Below are 20,227 nucleotides of genomic sequence, written 5' to 3' on the forward strand. Positions count from 1 at the left end.
ACCGTCTCTCGCAGCGGAATCGCCGCCACCAAGAGCTTTGGCCGCGTAGTTCGTCGTCGTCCAGTATTCCTCCAAAATTCCACTCTCTTTGCTCACTACAACTCAGTGTGTCTCTATTCTTCCAGGTACACCCATATCTATATCCCCAGCGACTGTTTATATGCATCTATTGTTAGAGAAGTCTTTTGCCTTTTGGGTTCAATTTCATCTACTCTCTACATTGGATTTGATGTCTTCTCAGCCTGAATTTTTTTATTCAGCAATGGAGGTTGCATTATCGCTTGAGAAATTGGCAAATGAAAGCTGCTCCAACTGCACAGTGTAGGACATTCATTGTTATTGTATGATGTCTTCTTAATATAAGATGATTAGGTTTAGTTGATAATATTTTGTACCAGTAACATCGATTGTTTCATGTTATGAATTAACAATCTTACTATACTATGTTCATCCTCGAATTTACGACTAACAGGTTACTGAGGAAAACAAAGATGTGTAGTTAACAAATTTTGTTGAAACTAAGTTTTTGGCTGAGCAAGTCAGTCTTGATATCTTCCTTTTTTTTCCTCAGTTGGAAAGGTTCTACAAGGACACTTGCGGTATGATTTTTGATGTTCTGCTCTTACCTTTGTAGGTGGAAGCCATCAAGAAAGTATTTGAATATGTTGCTCAACTGAGGACAGTTCGAAAAGGGCACGGTAGAAACCCATAATTCAAGTTTGTTGTCATCTTTATCCTACGTTTAGTGTTCATCTTTTGAAAATAACATTACTTTATCCGATTTTGTCTTCCGTTTCTTAAAACCCAAGCACTACTCGACAAAATGTTGTTGCTATGTGATGATGAGTTTGTCGTTGTTGAAAGTGGTGTTATGTTGTTCGGTGCGCTGATTGTAGCTGTTTAGAGGTTGTGGTTGTATGGTTAGAACCTTATATTAGTTTTTTGGATGAGGAAAATACATGAGGGACAAAATTTAGTCAAATTAGTTGTTTGCATTAGGTTTTGATAAACTCAAGTAATTGTATATATGTGAGATTTAGAAATCCGCACTTTTGGTTTTACATAGGCTCCCAATTTCTGCGCAAAGGAAATCAGGAAGAGAACACCAATGGAGAATCCCTTCTTTGTGGTGGAAATTGACGGCCCATGTGTAGCATTCACCCAATTTATAAGAGGAGAGGTCAACATGCAGAACGAAGGACATGAGAATTTGTTTAATTTTATCAAGTTTTGTATTGAGGTAGAACTCCCTCCCCATTTCACTTAGTTTTAAATGCTGATTAGTATAGAATTCGGATCCTCGTCGGATTCGTAAATCGTATTTGTTCATTGTACATCAAGGGGTTAAAAATCACTTTAAATATTCTTATTTAAAATTAAAGACAAACAGTACCTGATAAAAACTAACCGCACGATATACGATGAACATATACGATTTAATGATTCTCAAAATCCTCACCAAAAAAATCCAGAGAAAATCCTGTTGGATTAGTATATATGTGTAAATAGGATTGTAAGTACGGTTGTTCAATAAATCACTGTATGCATGTATGGATTTATGTCAAACTTTTTTAAATTTAGAGCCTCAAAAGATGATTCCAGCGTTGATAAGGGAGATATCTGCATGTATGGATTTATTTTATGCCAGCATTTAGTATACGGGAGTTCAACAAATCACTGTAGTGAGTCAGACAACAGTCAACCTTCTGCGTCTCATTCTTGCAACTAGCCGCATCTTTTCCATTGCAACATTGGCATCCTCTACTCTGGTATCTAAAATTACAACAGTATCAAGACACCAACAAGATCAATGGAGCTCAAGTCCAATGTGAAAGAAATTACTACTACAATTTACAGATGAGCTGCTTAAAGATAACTGTACCACATAGTCATCATTCCGATAAACCATAAAAAAAAAAATCACATTGCTTCTGCCAGGAAAGGTCATTGATTGTATGTTCTCTAGTTCATTGTACAGGTTATGAATGCAAGGGTTAATACAGCAAAGCTATCGATTTTATCTACCTTGAAACGGTATAATGACTAATATGCCAAGAACACAACTTTCACAAAATTTACTTTGTCCGCAGGTTAGAAAATTGTTCTGAATCAAGTACAGAACCACTTTTAAAATCAATATACTTCTTTTTGTCTTGCAAGTGAATACACTTGAGTAAAAAAAGAACGGGCAAAGTCATAGCCGATAGCAAACCCAACCTTGTTCGGATTCTTGGCCTACTCTATTCATCCCACCTAGGACCTTATACGCCTCCGAGTGTACTGAATCCACCCTCATTGAGTAAATTTTGACTCCAGCTTCAAGAGTGCAGCTTGCCTGCACATATAGAGAAGTGATACATATTTAAGCAAACATAGCATATCCAATCGAATATGTGAACATTCGGCAATTCACTTCAAAAGTGGTTTTACCAAAATCTTGGTCTTGATGGATTTCAAATTTCAAAACTTATCCGAAACATCGTAGTATCAATAGGTGGCATTTACCTTTTGAAAATTAGTCTCTGCATCCTTTTCCTCTTCAACGTTAATAATGTCCGTTAAATGGTCAATCAAATTCAGCTCCCATGTATTTTTCTGATTAATTTTCTGCGCACCTAACAGATCAAAATCGAACATTTAAAAAAAAAAAAAAAAATTTCACAACAAACATCAAAATCTAATCCAGTAAAAATGGCTCACTCATTTGACAAATAAAGTAATTGTAACTTTCTGTTAAAAAAATTAATTTCAAAACTTTCAATTACTTGAAAAATCTAACTGACATTTTCACTGGCGAGTTTGATGCAATTCTGAAACAGCTCGAGGATCTGCGCCTTTCCGAGGCCGTGATTGGGGTCTCCCAGCTGTGGCAGCAGATTGAGCGCAACGGACTTCCTCCGAATCGCGGCGGCGGGTGCTGCGCGAGCCTGTGCACGCTCGCGGTTGTCGTCATTGGAGCCGAGGAAGAAGAGGCTGGTTGGAGACTGGAGACGAGCGGCCATTGGGAGCCTCCGCTTCTAGGTTGCCGGATTAGGGCTCAGAGTGTCAGCCATTGCAATCGGGAAAATCGAATTGGGAAATTAGATTTGGGAAAGCTTATGAGGATGGATACTGATGGGACGAACAGGTTTCCCTCCATTTGATTTGTTTGAAATTGGGGGGTTGAAAAGGTATAGGATGAAGTGCGGATTTAGTCTTTGAATTATTAGCTCAATTAAAATTAGATCTCTGAATTATATTTTTGATAAAATAAGTCATTAAATTCAATAAAAATTCCTAATTTCATACCTACTATTATATTCAAAGTTATTTTATCCAATTTTTCGTCAACTTAAGTCATTTGACACACTTATAGTATAATACCATTATTTTCTCGCCTATAAGCCTTTAACATTTCATATAGGTTGTTGATTGACGTCTAATTTACCCTCTAAAGTTAACTCCATACACTATTTCTTTACAATAAAATTACTAATCTATCCTCCAATATGTATTACATACAAGTAACGTGACTTAAATTAATGAAAAATTAAATATAGTAGCTTCAAATCTAATATTAGGGATGTAATTGGCATATTTTTATAATTAAATGACTGATTTTTTTGAAAAAAAAATAGTTCTAGGGACCTAATTTTCACACAAGTAATAATTTAAGGTCTAAATTGACAGTTCATCCAAAGGTATAATATGTTGCTGCTCATGCATATGATATAGACATTCATTTTCCTTTGTTGACCAATCTACGTCTGTCAATTTTACATTTGTGTATTGGGAGCTGCCAACCTAGCATTTCAAAAAAGTCATCATATTCATTCTAACCAGCACCAGAATGCATAGATATAATTACTTTTTGCTACTGCGGTAAATGTCACATGAAAAAAAAAGGGATGCAACATGAAGACTAAATGTTTAAACATGTACATTAATGTCTTTTCATTACAACCAGGGTGGATTTGGTTTCATTATACAGGATCCAAACAACTTTTCATTACAAACTTCAAAAAAAATTGTAGCAATCCAAAACTAATAAGCATCATTTATAATAACATTAACACGAGGCCGAGTATTTAGGGTCTTCAAAAGGCCAATTTTTTATTTTCCTGTCAAACACGCCTGCTCCATAAGTAGAAATGACTAACTCAAGAAGGAGGCGAAATTGCATCCATATGAAAGATGCAACTGGAACACTTGCAAGCAAAGTAAGTAGAATAGCAATAGAAGATTTTCCATGAAGCATAATGGAAAGGGCTGAAGAAAAAGCTGTCATCATTGCCACGATAGATAAAAAAAGGGTGATAAGGCCTAATATCATTTTTGTTGGCAATGATTTGAGGAAATCATGTTCGGCATAACGCGATGTGAGAATTCCCAAAAATATCATTACTGAAGTTGTGGAAGAAAAGAGCGATATAACATCTGAAACTATAAAAATTATGAATGCCCTCTTACTTAAGAATATAGGAAGACCTGTATCTTGTTTATTTCCACCAGGAATCGTAAACGCTGCAGCAAACATGATAGTAACGATGAGAGCCCCTACAACTGTGCAAGATGTTGCTGTATCTTTCATTGCCCTTTCACCCTCTTTCACCAAGTGCTTGTGACCCTTGGTAACCAATTCACGTGGTGTCATCTCATCCATTTTATTTATTAATTCATGATCTACAGGCAGTGCAAAACGTTCCACCTCCTGTATGTCATTCAACAAAAACTTAGAAGAGATATGACTATATACATCCGAAGAGTAATTCTGATCTCTTGGTACAAATCCTTATGGCCAAGTCTCAAAGGTATTTTCAGTTCAAGTTATGAAGGAATGGACCACAATTATATAAAATAAGTACTGATTTCCTTATAAATTTCAATTATATACAAGAGAGAAGATGGTGAATAGGAGAAAGGAGGGGCTTCCGTCATCAGTTTTCACAAATATGATTAAGTAGTCTCTTATATAATAACATAGATTTTATAAGTATAATATATAATTGATTCTATAGATAAGTAGTCACCTTGAACCATTGCAGTTCCCTTTGCATTTGCAAAGCTGCACCTCGAATAAGATTAATCTGTGCGGCGGAAGAAATAGTTCCTACCACATGCAGCATGTTATTGCTGGACTCATCTTTACTACTTACGAACCATTCCCAGTTACGTTGATCACCTAGTCCATATAATAGACTAAAAACTTTATGTTGACGACATTCAGCTGCATATTGAAAGATGTTCCGGCCTTTTTCATTGGTGATGTAAAGGAGTTTATAATTTGCTCTGCATAAATGAGTAATATACTCCACATGCCCTTTTTTTATTGCTAGGAACATTGCTGTTTTCAAGCCTTGCAATTCTTTGACATCTTTATTTTTCGTCACTTCACACATACGAGGTAGAAATTCAAGGATCCGAACATGGGCCAATTTCATTCGATATATACGATTGAATCCTATGTTGACATTCAAAACAAATCAAACAATATACCCTTAATTCTGTATAAAGAATTAGAAAATAATTGACAATAAAAAAATAAAAAGAAAGTAATTAAAAATTATTAAGACAATAAATAGGAAAAGAAAAGAAAAGTGATTTTTACATACCCTTTTAAGACAAAGGTGTGTAAGAAACTATAATAAAGGTGATTTTTACACACCCTTTTAAGTTTTTCACACATCCCTTATTTATATATGGACATTAGATTGAATAAAACAAACAGACCAAAATTAAACAAATATGTGTTAGAGACTATAATAAAAGACTAAAAAGAATGTGTGAAATGAATTTCCATAGAAATCAATTCATAATGTAGCGTACCCAAAAGTTTACCGAAGGTTTTGACAACTAGTCCACGAAATAAACTTGTACCTGCATTGACATTCCAAATTGTCAGTTAAGTCCTCAATTACCAATTAGTTATATCCCCATTTAAACCATATAATATGGTACAAAAATTTAATCTCTTTAACATTATTTAATATGATACAAAAATGCGGTGAGTTTCTTCGAAATCAAAATCAATAATGCTTAAGATAGCCTCCTTGTGCCTGCACATTTTTACAGTTGTTGGATGTGAGTTTCTTTGGAAACCAAAATCAACAACTCTAACCCATATATAAAAGAGCTAGTAGGTGGTAAATTGCCTTGGTTAGACCTTTTTCTTCTATCCACTCAGTCCCAGGTTTAAACTCTTTTTTTTTACTTAGTTTAGATGAGGGTAGAGTATCGATTTTAATAAAAAGACAAAAAGGTTCCAAACTCCATAAATATATGAAATAATTCCAAAACAAACACAATAATCAAACTTTAGTACCACTAGATTTGATAGTTTTGACCAATGTTCTAAAAGTCACTAATCGGACTGCAGGGCCTAAGCGGTTTTATTCAAATTTGATTAAATTATTATATGACTTATAAATAAGTGTGTACTTATAATATATATTAATTAATAGGTTGCAATGGATAGAAATATAAGACGAAGACTTGATGTGTATGTTGATAGAAGATAAGCCCCACCATCATTTGAAACCAAGTTAGAAAAGAGGTAAATATGAAGAAGATGACCTCCTACATATCCATTGTCGAGGTAGATGTACCATAGTAGTAGGAATGTAGGAGTGAAAAAAAAAGGGGGAAGCATCCAAATGCACCTATAAATCAACTCAAATAAAAAGGGAAAATAAAAATGATATATACAGAACCATTAGGGAGATTGACCTTGCCAATTTCACTTCAAGAATAAAGGCTTCTCCTAAAATATGGTCACGTCTGTCATGTAACATGCGTACCTGAGCAAATGAGATGCCTTTGCCTTTTATTACTCTGGTCGCCATCTTCCGGTATTTCAACGTCTATACAAACATCATCATCAGTGGTAGGAATAGGTTCCTCAATGGTACGCATTGGTTTTATTTGTATGCCTATCAAGATAAGAACACAAGCCCACTTATATATTAATACGCGATATAAACTAGTTCCTTGAACCAAGAATTTTCTATTGCTGCATCTAATAAGAATAAAAGAAAATAGAAAGCTTAATTAGGACAAAATTTAAAATGAAGAGAAAATGGAAAGCATTACTAACCGTCATAAATCCATTGTTCCCAGAAATTGAGCGAGCTTCCACTTAGGAATGCAGAACTTATACCAGCTAGTTCATTTAAAGGTGTTCTCCCGTAAAAATCCTTAGCAATGACTAACTCCGGACGGCGCTGAATTAAATCCCATGCAATATCTACATATTGTGGAGTGTTTAGAAATAACCTCTATAGATCTAGTTATAAAATTAGCTTAGTCTCAACATTATTAATATACAGGGGTTTTATAGTATTTATACAAGGAAAAAAAAAAAAAATAAGGCACCACTAATAATAATTATCATTTGAATGTTGATCTTACCAAATCTTTTTAACATAAGACCGAGGATAATAAGCATAGCGCATTCGGAATCGTTCAGGGTTTCGTGCTGAGTGACGGAATAAAGGTATTGAGCCATTTTTTCTCCTTCTCCATGACTATGAACATGAGCCCGAGTAAGTGGGGTAATTTTGCCTTCCAAAAGTGAGATGGTATTCTGGGGAGGAAGGGAAATACTGAGTAACCTCTTGTTCTTTTCAACCATGCATTTTGCTAGTTCGACGCTTTCTGGAGTTCTATCTATAACATAATGAAGAGTGGTAAGACCCCCATCGTCTTGTATTTCCAAGTCTTCTGGTCTCATTAAGTCCACCAATTGTTTTGCAATGTCCACCTTCTTATAATAGACTGCCAGGTGAAGAATTGTCACACCGGTCTCATGTCTTGCACTTACTGCCTTGGGATAAAGCTTAAGAAGCTGCATTACAGAAACCCAATCACCTCTACTCACGAAATCAAAAATAATTTGATCACCGCAGTTGTCTTCGTCTCCTGCCAAGCTAGCTAACGTTACATAAATATCCCCATAAATAATGTACGTAACATATAGTTGCTACCCTGATCACCAAAAGAAAAACATATAGACTATACACTTGTTATGGATTTTTCTTATTCTTCTTAATTTTATTGTATGTATATGGAGTACTTTTGTTCTATTTTACTATTGAATACCGTCTTTTTTTCTTTGTAAATTGCAATTGTTAATAAGAATCCAAAGTCGATAGCATCATGCATTTTAGTTTTTTCCTTGTAAAAAACAAAATAAACGATGATTTTAGAATGAAAATAACGATGTAGATTTGAAAGGAGATTAATTAATAAATATTAAACGGAGATCTTTGTGAGAATCAAGACATAATACTTGAATCTATTGCCAACCATTCCTCTAGCTCCGTATCAACAGTGGTTGGTTCTGTTTTACCATTGAATATTGTCCCTTTTTCTTTGTAAATTGCAATTGTTAATAGGAATTCAAAGTCGATGACATTATGCATTTTAGTTTTCTTCTTGAAAAAAGCAAAATAAATGACTATTTTAAAGTGCAAATAACAATGTAAAATTTGAAAGGAGTTTAATTAATAAATATTGAACAGAAATCTTTGCAAGAATCGAGACACGATACCTTTATGGGGCGATTCTTCTATGGCATCATTCTCTGGCTCTACCTCAATAATGTTTGGGTTGTTATTCGTGTGATCGTCGGATAACTCCCCTGAAAAACATAATCATTTATGTTTATACCCCATCATTCTCTATTGGGAAATATATTTCTCTCTTTTCCTATCTTATTTTTGCGGTAGTTTAAATTGAACAATTCTATTAAGGATAGATTTAATTCAACTAAAAAGAGCCAGGTCAAAGCCGAAACTGACACTGCTCACATAATTGACGTCTCTCTTTTTATTGACAAAAAAAAAATAACGTCTCTCTTTTTAATGAATATGAACAAAAAAAATGTCAAATATTAGTGGCTTTTCCTTTTGGAAGGCCGAATAAATTGGGCTCACTACACTTTGTATACAGTACGACAAAAAGGCAAAGAGGTATGTTTGGCACCTCAAAGTTGAGGAGTTCCTTATAAAAAAATATAAAAAAATACAAAATTCGTGATTGATTCACAGTTCGTGCTTATGATAAAACTTGTTCAAATTATAAATCACTTAATAAAAATCATCTTTGTAGAAAATTAATTAATTTTAAAATTGTTAATCAATGAATTGTAGCAAATCATATAGATGGTTTGTAACGCTTGTACTGAATCTAACCATCTGTTTTTAGATTGTTTAATGACTAAATGATGTCATATTTTATTAATTTTACAAAAAAAAATCTTTACCAAGTGATTTATAACATTAACAATTTTGATCACAAGAATAAAATTCTATAAATCAATCACAAAGTATTTTGATAATGAACTTCTCCAAGTCCTGTGAGGATCCAAGCTAATTCCAAAGACAAATGCCTAATTATATGGAAAAGGCGAAGGTGCACGTACCGGTTCCTGTGGCTTGGGATGCTTCAGCTGGCTTCAACTTTTCTGCCAAAATATCCCAGGCAACTTTGGCTGTACTGGCTCCCATAATAGAAGAAAGAGTATCGGCCCCACAAGAAATCTGGATGGAGTGCAAAGCCTTGGCATTACGCTTCCTCCAAGCATTAAATTCAACTTCGCCATCTTCTCGTCTAGGAGGCTCAGTGGTGGCTTCCACGACGTCCCAAAGATCTTTTGCCAACAGGTAGGTTTTTAACTAGCAAACTCCATTCTTCGTAGTTATTTTTGTTTAGAAGTTCATGAACAATTGGACTAGGGACAACTGTGCTTGTCATCTTCAATCTGTAAATTTATGTCGATGGAGCACATGTTAGATCAAACTAGTAAGAAAAAATTAATACTCACGGATTGAATTTTTGGGCAATCTTCAGATTAAGCTATGTGCACATAGTGCAGCCGAAGTTCATCTTTGGGTATGCTCGTTTATGATAACAAATCAGCCATTAACAAAAGACTCGAGAGATCACTATTATTTGTATTACAACTGGACATGGGAGCACATACTGAGGACAAAAAACAAAGGGATCCAGCTCCACCGGGACAAATTAATTGATAGAGTAAGCCCTGAAGTCGTCGTAATGCCAGTCTCCCGCGAAGTCAACCCCCTCTTTGCTTCAAATTGATTTCTCTCCCTCTTATAAAACTCGACGAACCCACAGCCCAGATTTCCCCTCCTTGCTTCACGGAGGAACACCTGGCTGGTTCCGCTCTGGATCTGATCCAACGTCAAGTTGTGATACCGCAATTCTAGCTTCCTCCGCTACCCAGCAGCTCCCTTGCTAGGCAGTTTCCTTTGTGACAAAACAAAACAAATTCAAAGTTTTTTAACTTTGAAGAAGAAGAAGAAAGCCAGAGTAATTTGAGTGAAACGGGAGAAAAGGAGGGAGAGGGGAGAGCAACAGTGGTCACAGAAAAGGAGAACGAAAAAAGGGTGAAAAAGAGAGAAAGGATATACTCCTTGTTAAATAATTCGGATTTTTGAAATTTGATTAAACGGATAAAGTTATTATAACTTGTAAAATGAATTTTTATTTGTAACCGTTTAATCAAATTTTAAGGATGTGAATTATTTGACAAAGAAGATTAAGTGAAAGGAATTAGGAGATGATCCCTTTTCGAAAAAGAAGGAGAGGAGAGTGAGAGTGGGACAGAGAAGGAGAGCGACAGGACGAAGAGAGGAAGAGGATTATATAAAAAATAAAATAAAAAGATAAATTAATATTAAAATATTAATAGATACTGATTAAATAATATAAATATAAATCACATCATAATCTCATACTATATGTTTTAAATTTTTTTTTTAAACGATAGATTTGTTAAATTAAAATGTTAGATAAGGCAACCGACGAGATTCTTACTTATTGCAGTGTCATATTTATCTCATCTTACGAATTTATTGTAATATCAAATTTTTATAAATTTTTCTGTTAAATGCTGATGGGTCAAAACGCGTGCCTACTTCTAGCCCAACTGGAATTCCACACTGGCTTTATTAAACACATGGATCATCCCACCGATTGACACGTGGAATGAAGAACAAATTAGAAAAAATCCGAAAAACTAAAAAATAAACAAAAATTTAAATTTAAACTTTAATTACTTGGCACCCTCAGCCAATTTCCAGGGAGAGGCTGCCCCTCAGCCAAAAACACCACCATGAATACGGCTTGGCCTCAAATTATTTTTCTCAAATTCTCAAAAAGGCTTTGAAAATCTCTCTCAAAGTTTGGATATTTGGATTTTCTGCAAAATTTGGGATAGTTTAATACCGGTAGGTAGGAAATTAGTGATTCAGAAATGGTAAGCCCCAAATGTAGAGGTGTAGAAGGGGGTGCTCTGCGATGCTGCGACCATCCGGGGATTTCTGCAGCGTCTCGCTGTCCGTTGCTCTATCGACTCGTCGTCCGTGTGATTAGGGCGCCCACGGTAACTACTCTGTTTCCCCTCTCGTTCTCTACCTGCTCGAACCGACTCGCAGCTCCACAACTGGAATATGGGTTTGCCGTCCATGGATTTATCCTTGGGATGGGAAGTTCACCGGATTTGGGGCGAGGGTTGTGAAATTCCTCGAAGGTTAGAGCTTTGTTGGGTTCCTAAATATTCATTGTCCGTTACTCCCCGTCTGTGTGTTCTTCTTATTCTTATTCTTAGGGGTGTAGTCAATTAGGATTTCAAAGAACTTTTATGGATTTTTTGTATGACAGATTTTAAAAGATTTTAATAGACTTAACAATTTCATATGGATTTTGACGGATTTTATATGGATTCCTATTACAGATTTGTATGAACTTGTATGGATTCTTTCTTGGATTTCTTAGGATTTTGTAAAAATTGAGAATCACACTAAAGCATTTTTAATGAAATCCAACGGTTGGGATTAACATCTCCAACTCTCTGCAATTGAAACCCTAATTTTTTTTCTTTTCCGTCTTTGCTCCTGTTCAGAGTTGAGATGCATTGTCAACATCTTGGTTAAGCACCATTGCAAGAATGGGGATCTTGATTTTACTTTTGGGGTTCTGAAGGAAATGAAAAGGTCCAAAATTGCTTACCCTAATTTGATTAGGTACTCAACTCTCTTCGGTGGTCTCTATGAAAGTGGAAGACTCACAGAAGCAATGGAGTTGTTCGAACGTATGATCCCAAAGGACCAAATTTTACCCAATGTCCTAGCTTACAACATTTTGGTTAATGGGTTTGGCCATAGTGGCAAAGTCGACAAAGCTTATACCATGACTTCCAACATGATACTTGGAGGGTTGTGCAGAGAGGGGAGAGTTGAGGATGCTCTTGAGATGCTGGAGAATGCAAGTGTAGGCACTGATAGAGGATTTTGAATTGGGGATTTGAGATTTTTTTTCTTTAAGGGAAAAATTCAGAAAAACCTACAATTCGTAGTATTTGTTTGCGAATTTGAGCTAGTTAAAAAAATATCCATGACGGATGAGTATGAAGAAGATGGAAGTATGAGATATGAGAAAGGGTTTTCTTCTATGTGAAAAGAAATCGGAGGGGGGAAGATGGGATTCTTGATGGCATATGATATTTATACCCCTCACTCTTAAATCCATCAAAATCCACCATTCATTGAAATCCTAGCAAATCTTTAGGATTCTCATTACACATAAACTTAGGTGGACTTTGTAAAAATTTTAATTGATTATCTGGATTTGGATTTATTCTTTAAAATCCTCTCAAATCTTAATTTGACTACACCATGATTTCAAACTCTTTTAAAATCCTTTTCCAAAATCATAGTTGAATACACCATGATTTTAAAATCTATTAAAATCCCACCAAATTCTAATTTAACTACACCCCCTTAGTTTTCTCTTTGAAAACCCGAACCAACATATTGGATCTCTTGAACTGAAGGAATTGAAGGAATGCAGATGTTGTGGGCTGGCGGCGGGGGTTGAAATACAGGGAGCTGGGGCTGAGGGGTGACGGAATGAGGTAACGGAGGGTTGGGGGGGGGGGCGGGGCGGGGGGGCGTAGGGTGTGGGGGGACAAAATTATTTGTTTTCAATTAATTTTAATTGTTAAATAAATAATAAATCATTTTTTATTCGAGTTGGCGATGTAGTGAGGCGTGTGTTTGACACGTCAACAAGTAACAAAAAAGTTGATGGAGGTGTGATATTGCAATGAACTCATAAGTAATGACATTACAATATTTAAAATATGAGATATGAGATTGTGGTTAGACCCATAATTGAAGTAGTTTTGTATGATTTACCCATAATATAATATTAAAGTTTGTTAATTATCTTACTTTTTAGTCTGACACTACACCAAAAGCTTCATAAAATTAGTCCAGCTTGGTCTATTCTATGTCAGTCCAGCTTAAAGCTTGTTTGGTACTGCTGTGTAGGGGTGGGCACAGTTCAGTTCGATGAGTGAAACCGAAAAATTTTGCGGTATGATTTGGTATGGTTTTGAAACTAAAACCAAAATGAAATCAAATCGAACAATTTCAAACAGTTTCGATTTGGTTTCAAACCATTTACATACAAAATGAAAAAAATAAATTATTTGTCTTCTCCTTCTCACACCCCTCACCCCCTCACCCCACCTTCTCTTCTCCTCCTCCTACCAACACCATTAATATTTTTAAGAAAAACATACAGTTCGAAAACCTTATTTCAAACCATTTTCAAACACAGAATATTTTTAAGAAAAACGTACAGTTCGAAAACGTTATTTCAAACCATTTTCAAACATTTCCTGGATGCAAGGTCAAGTTGCATATTCAAGCCTCCAAGGGACTCTGCACCTCCAGCAAGGCAACAAATGCGTTCTCATTCTGATAATATCACTCTAGGGCAGTAAATACTTGTAGCAAAACCTACAACACATCCAATGCTTCAGCAAATGCCTTGTATCAATTGCATGACCTCGCATCTATGGGTTTGATATAATCCTACCATTTTGCGTCTGTGGGTTGATGAGACGATTTTGAACTTTTGAGAGTGAGACTGATTTGAGATCGAGAGCATCACTAAGGCCTACTCTAACTCTGGAGTAAAACTCAAATTCTAGGTTCTAAATTTATTCCAACTTGTTCCAACCTTTGAGGCAAATATGAGTTTTAACTCAAAACTCATTTCTGGAGCAAATTTAGCTCAAGATTCCTCTTGGGTTAGTGGAGCTAGTTCATCATATATATGTACTTTTTTTCAGTTTTATATTTATAAATTCATTGAATCCAACAACTAAGATCTAATATGATCAAATCCAACAGTAAAAAAAAAAGGATCTGAGGGTCTAAATTTAAATTTAACGGCTAAAGTAATTAAAAAAAATTATTTTATGTGTTTCATATTCTTCATGGTGTTCCACGAGTTTCATGGTATCAGTTTAGATATTTTTCAATATTTTTTGGAATCTGAATATTTTTTTTTATTAAAATGTTCATAAAATTAAATTAGAATTGTCTACATAATTTTGTTTAAAAAAAATTTACTTTAAGAAAAAAAATTATCCTAAATTCATTCTCTAATATTCTCGGGCTAAAAAATTTAATCCATAAGGGTTGAAGAAAAAAAACTGTTTTTGGGTTAAAACCTAAATTTTCTGAATTAAAAATTTTAGATTTTAAGCCAATGATTGGAGATGGTCTAAGCAGGAAAGTGATGAAATTATCTATAATTGAGTCCACACTAAATGTATGGATTCTTAACAAACAACCAATTAGAACATAACATCTAATATGAATATTTAATTAAATGCTTTTCTTTTATGGTATTGTTAAGGAGATTAAATTTTGTAAACTAAATGATGTGGCTGTTAATATTTTTTTTTGGTCAAAATGTGGTTGTTGATAATTTATATATTGATTAACTCGCTTATTTTCTATTATTAACAAGTAACAATTGAGGATGAAATGATTAATTTATCCTTAAATTTGACATAATTGATTCTGCAATCTAACATCAATTGGTTAATTGCCTAATTTTAAATAATCAAACCGCAATTTATCCTAAAGTTTTATTTTTATATCTTTGTTTCATTGTCACCAAATTTTACGCAGCGGTATATTTGTATCATTTAGTTGTTGTATTCTAGTCACATCCAAAAAAATTTTGACGAAATTATTGGAAGATTTGATGACGTGCCCACTGATGACGTTCAACTTAACTGTCATGTCCCACTTTCTTATTAAACGTTATAGGCACCACTAGAATTCTGCACAACAGTGATAGCAGCCATGTCCCACCTTCTTTTTAAACGTTCTGGGCACCACTAGAATTAACCGTGATCAGAAATTGTTTTCTTTCGTACACATTTAATGGTGCCAGCTTTGCAACCGCAAACGCAGTTAATATGGTTCAGTGAGTGGGTTGTAGGCTTAAAAATCATAAATTCATACGGCCATAGCAATGGAAAAAGAACTGAGTCAGTTTTGGGAGTCTTCATCAAGCATGGTCCACAATCTTTCCCATTTCCATTTTATAAATGCAGAGTATATACTGTATACAATGCATGGCGTCGTCGAGTGAGAATTTTCCTTTAAACTGGATATTAAGGCGTCTCTTTAAACTGGACATCAATCCGTGAGCAGAATTCATATACATACCCACTGATATGTAGGTAGGCTGGGATGTGTTAAATCAAAGTTAATTAATCTGGAACCTTTTTCGGAATTATTCCTTGTAGTATAGAAATGTAATTTCTAATTAGTATATGACTTCTATCTGAATAGGAATTGATATAACTCTATATATTTGATATAATCCTACTTAAATAGGAATTAATATGGGAATTATTATTAACACTTTAAAAATCTCATTCTACACTCCAAATTTTCTATGTTAGGAAAGAAAAATACACAGAAGTGTAGAATGAGATTTTTGAAGTACCAATAACACCTTCCCATTAATATATCCATATGTCATCGCGACCAAGGTTCTACCAAAAAAGAAAAAAAAATCTTTTGAAATATGGTTTAAATGCCAATATTTTCTCAACCTAATTGCATGAAACACTCACGAGTGAGCATGTACCCTAATCTTCAATTACCAAATTATATATTCTACTCAACTTATTATTCACCATGATATTATCTAAACCACATATTAATAGAACTTTTATAGTCAACCAAAAGAGTAACGAGAACGCAAATCACCACCAGCAAAAGAAAGATCAATGGCATCTGATTTATCAAGTTGATTATCAGATGCTATGCGCATCCGTGGTACTTCCGAGGAGTCAAAGAGCACTCTGCATCCACCATATACTCCAAGATTATTCATTAAAAGACCCTTGGCCCCGCCTTCATCAAATTGTGCAGACGTCTGAGATAGAGGGGATCAACTGCAAATGCAACTGAAAATACAAACAAATTGTATCACAAACTTGGCCTCGCATCTCACAACATAAAACTAGTAATAAGGATAGCACAGGATGAACGATCACGTCAAACTTTTTTACATTTAGAGCCTCAAAAGATGATTCCAGCGTTGATAAGGGAGATATCTGCATGTATGGATTTATGTCAGCATTTAGCATACGGGAGTTCAATAAATCAATGTAGTGAGTCGGAGAACAGTCAACCTTCTTCTGCGTCGAGTATCTAAAATTACAACAGTATCAAGATACTAACAAGATCAATGGAGCACAAGTCCAATGTGAAAGAAATTACTATTACAATTTACAGATGAGCTGCTTAAAGATAACTATACTACATAGTCTTCATTCCGATAAACCATAAAAAAAATCACATTGCTTCTGCCAGGAAAGGTCATTGATTGTATGTTCTCTAATTCATTGTATAGGTTATAAATGCAAAGGTTAATACAGCAAAACTATCGATTTTATCTACCTTGAAACGGTATAATGACTAATATGCCAAGAACACAACTTTCACAAAATTTACTTTGTCCGCAGGTTAGAAAATTGTTCTGAATCAAGTACAGAACCACTTTTAAAATCAATATACTTCTTTTTGTCTTGCAAGTGAATACACTACAGTAAAAAACGAACGGGCAAAGTTATAGCCGATGGCAAACCCAACCTTGTTCCGATTTATGCCTCGGAGTGTACTGAATCCACCCTCACTGAGTAAATTTTGACTCCAGCTTCATGAGTGCAGCTTGCCTTCACAGATAGAGAAGTGATACATATTTAAGCAAACATAGCATATCCAATCGAATATGTGAACTTTCGGCCACTCACTTCAAAAGTGGTTTTACCAAAATCTTGGTCTTGATGGATTTCAAACTCCAAAACTTATCCGAAACATCGTAGTGCGGAATTAACCTTTTGAAAATTCGTCTCTGCATCCTTTTCCTCTTCAACCTTAATAATGTCCGTTAAATTGTCAATCAAATTCAGCTTCCATTTATTTTTCTCATTAATTTTCTGCGCACCCAATGTTAAAAAACCAGAAAGATCTTCGAGAGACAGAGAGAGAAGGAAGTTCAATACACACTTGGTTTCTGGGAGAATAATCTTATTGCATTCAAAGATAACACAGACTACTTATAGCCTTACAAGATAACTGAATGAAAGTAACAACCCACGATTTTACAGCACCTAGAATCGTGGTATCTGACTAGGGTTAAAGACTGAAAGTGAAACAATACTGGTTCCTTAATAATAGGAATTATTAACGACTACAAAGTTGACCTAGAAACTAGGAAGCTTAACCCTAGTGGTTAAAAGACTCCCAACAAGTTTAACATCCTCCCTTAAACTGAATGTTATCACCATTCAGTTTATTCTCGGATAAGCACAGATGCCCAACAAGCCTTGCAGCTTCAAGAAATCTTCAAGCTTCAACGGTTTTGTGAAAATATCTGCAATTTGCTCCTGGGTTGAGCACTGAACCAAATCTACAACTTCTTCCTTTGTAAGATCACGCAGGAAGTGAAAGCGGACATCAATGTGTTTGCTTCGACCATGCAGAACTGGATTTTTTGAAAGTTTGATAGTTGATACGTTGTCACATAGTAGCACCGTAGCCTTGCACTGATCATGACACAATTCCTTTAAGATTCTCGTTAACTAGACAGCTTGACAAGCACTAGATGCAGCGGCAATAAACTCGGCCTTAGTGGTGGAAAGAGTGACCATTGGTTGTTTCTTTGAAGACCAAGACACAGCTCCTGAACTCATTAGAAATACATAACCTGAAGTACTCTTTCTGTCATCTTGATCCCCTGCATAATCACTGTCCGAGTATCCCAGAAGCTCCTGATTTCCTCCATTCCTGTAAAACACCCCAAGGCCAATGGTTCCCTTCACATACCTCAACGCTCTTTTTGCCGCATGTAAATGCATTTCAGTAGGGCGCTCCATGTACCTGCTGATCAAGCTTACTATAAATGCCATGTTAGGGCGTGTAGCAGTTAAATACATGAGGCTTCCTACAATTTGTTTGTAAAAGGTGTTGTCCACCCTTACTCCACCTTCATCCTTCCTTAACTTAAACCCTGGAACTGCTGGATTATCCACTGGATTGCATTGATCCATGTTGAACCTGTTAAGCACCTCCTGTGCATATTTACGTTGGCCAATGAATACCCCATCTGACCGTTGCAACACCTCAATACCCAAGAAGAACTTCATTTCTCCAAGATCAGTCATATCAAATTCTATCATCATGGATCGTTTAAATTCTTCAAACATAACTTCATTGTTCCAGTAAAGATTAAATCATCTACATACAAACAAACAATCAAAACTTTACCTCCATCCGCTGCTTTGATGAACAAAGTGTGTTCATATGGACACTTCTTGAAACCTTCATTGACAAAGTAAGTCTCTATCCAGCTGTACTAAGCTCGAGGAGCTTGCTTGAGACCATACAAGGCTTTCTTAAGCTTGTATACTTTGTGTTCATGTCCTATTCTCTCATATCCAAGAGGCTGAGCAACGAAGACTTCTTCATTTATCTCTCCATGCAGAAACGCAGACTTGACATCTAGTTGATAGAGCATCCATCCATTTTGAGCAGCAAGTGAAATCACGACTCGAATGGTGTCGAGTCTAGCCACCGGTGCAAATACCTCAGCATAATCTACCCCATACTCTTGACTGTACCCTTTTGCAACGAGTCACGCCTTATACTTATCTACTTCCCCATTCTCATTGAGTTTTGTCTTGTAAACCCACTTAACACCGATAACTTTGCCTCCAGGGGGTAACGTAGTAAGTTCCCATGTTTCATTCTTTTCGATAGCCTCGATCTCTAAGTTCATGGCATGCCTCCATTTCTCATTCTTAACTGCATCTTCATAGAAGATGGGGTCACTATCAGGAAACTCAACCATGCCTGCAACATTGGAATCTTCTGAAGCCACAGCCATGCATGCAACGTTGGAGTCTTCCTCCTCGGAGCAACCTTCCCCACTTACATAGTCTCGCATCCATACTGGTGGTCTTCATATCGTGCCCCATGAGGTAAGTTCTCCATAGTCTCTTCATGAAGTGAGGCTTCACTGCTTTCACCCTCCTCAGTGCTGCTAGCTTCTGATCCCTCTGCATTATCGCCATTTTCTTTACCCTCTTCCTCATCTGATTCCCACTCAAGGTCTGCTGCAATATCTTTTGTGTAACAGGCCTCCCACTTCCAACTTTGATCCTCGTCAAAAACAACATCTCGGCTCACAATTATTTTTTGAGAAATCGGATCATATAATCTATAGGCTTTTGACTCATCACTCACCCCAAGGAATATGCATTTCAAGCTCTTGTTGTCAAGCTTTATTCTTCTGTTATCTGGTACATGGACGTGAGAAATACATCCAAAGATTCTAAAATGACTCACTGATGGTTTCTTTCCACTCCATGCCTCTTCTGGAGTCTTACTTTTTACTGCAAGTATGGGACTCCGATTAAGAATATGCACAGTCTAATTTACAGCTTCAGGCCAAAATGTTTTTGGGATGTTCTTTCCTGAAAGCATGCTCCGGACCATGTTCATAATTGTCCGATTCTTCCTCTCGACAACTCCGTTTTGCTGGGGAGAGTATGCAGCTATGAGTTGTCTTCGTATGCCATTCACTTCACAAAAGTTAGTGAACTCTTGTGATGTGAATTCTCCTCCTCTGTCAGTGCGAAGAGCCCTGATGTATACTCCTGTTTCTTTTTCAACCCTAGCTTTGTAGTTCTTAAAAACAACAAAAGCTTTAGACTTTTCTACCAAAAAATACACCCAAGTTTTACGACTAAAATCATCTATGAAGGTGATGAGATACCGTTTCCTCCTATGTGATATTGGATTGATTGGCCCACAGATATCAGCATGAATTAACTGAAGAA

General features: G+C 35.7%; 2 protein-coding genes and 1 long non-coding RNA gene across 3 annotated transcripts; all 3 read right to left on the reverse strand.

The window, feature by feature from the left end:
* Positions 1-2,695: 2,695 nt before the first annotated feature.
* Positions 2,696-3,143, reverse strand: LOC125474923 (condensin complex subunit 2-like). Its single transcript, XM_048579172.1, has one exon. The coding sequence runs from the start codon at positions 3,000-3,002 to the stop codon at positions 2,775-2,777; it is 228 nt and encodes a 75-aa protein (XP_048435129.1). The 5' UTR covers positions 3,003-3,143; the 3' UTR covers positions 2,696-2,774.
* Positions 3,144-3,902: 759 nt separating this feature from the next.
* LOC125474919 (ankyrin repeat-containing protein ITN1-like) lies at positions 3,903-7,543 on the reverse strand. Its single transcript, XM_048579168.1, has 6 exons — positions 7,387-7,543; positions 7,073-7,222; positions 6,777-6,908; positions 5,806-5,856; positions 5,010-5,440; positions 3,903-4,690 (listed from the first exon to the last, which is right to left on the reverse strand). Exons 1-6 carry the CDS (start codon positions 7,481-7,483, stop codon positions 4,049-4,051), a joined length of 1,503 nt encoding a protein of 500 aa, XP_048435125.1. The 5' UTR covers positions 7,484-7,543; the 3' UTR covers positions 3,903-4,048.
* Positions 7,544-9,239: 1,696 nt separating this feature from the next.
* LOC125474925 lies at positions 9,240-10,404 on the reverse strand. Its single transcript, XR_007256323.1, has 2 exons — positions 9,940-10,404; positions 9,240-9,739 (listed from the first exon to the last, which is right to left on the reverse strand). It is a non-coding gene; the product is annotated as an uncharacterized LOC125474925 (long non-coding RNA).
* Positions 10,405-20,227: the final 9,823 nt, after the last annotated feature.

Source organism: the organism of the source record quoted next, unplaced genomic scaffold, assembly GCF_019419815.1.
Source record: "Pyrus x bretschneideri cultivar Hongxiangsu unplaced genomic scaffold, Pyrus_bretschneideri_v1 Contig13, whole genome shotgun sequence".
NCBI lineage: Eukaryota > Viridiplantae > Streptophyta > Magnoliopsida > Rosales > Rosaceae > Pyrus > Pyrus x bretschneideri.

What these genes read in the sequence shown, in the direction of transcription:
- LOC125474919 (XM_048579168.1), bottom strand. Translation starts at nt 7,483, where the DNA reads ATGGCTCAATACCTTTATTCCGTCACTCAGCACGAAACCCTGAACGAT. An exon ending in TCTTATGTTAAAAAGATTTG is followed by an intron (nt 7,223 to 7,386) that starts GTAAGATCAACA and finishes CACAATATGTAG; the next exon opens with ATATTGCATGGGATTTAATT. An exon ending in GGGAACTGCAATGGTTCAAG is followed by an intron (nt 4,691 to 5,009) that starts GTGACTACTTAT and finishes AATGACATACAG; the next exon opens with GAGGTGGAACGTTTTGCACT.
- LOC125474923 (XM_048579172.1), bottom strand. Translation starts at nt 3,002, where the DNA reads ATGGCCGCTCGTCTCCAGTCTCCAACCAGCCTCTTCTTCCTCGGCTCC.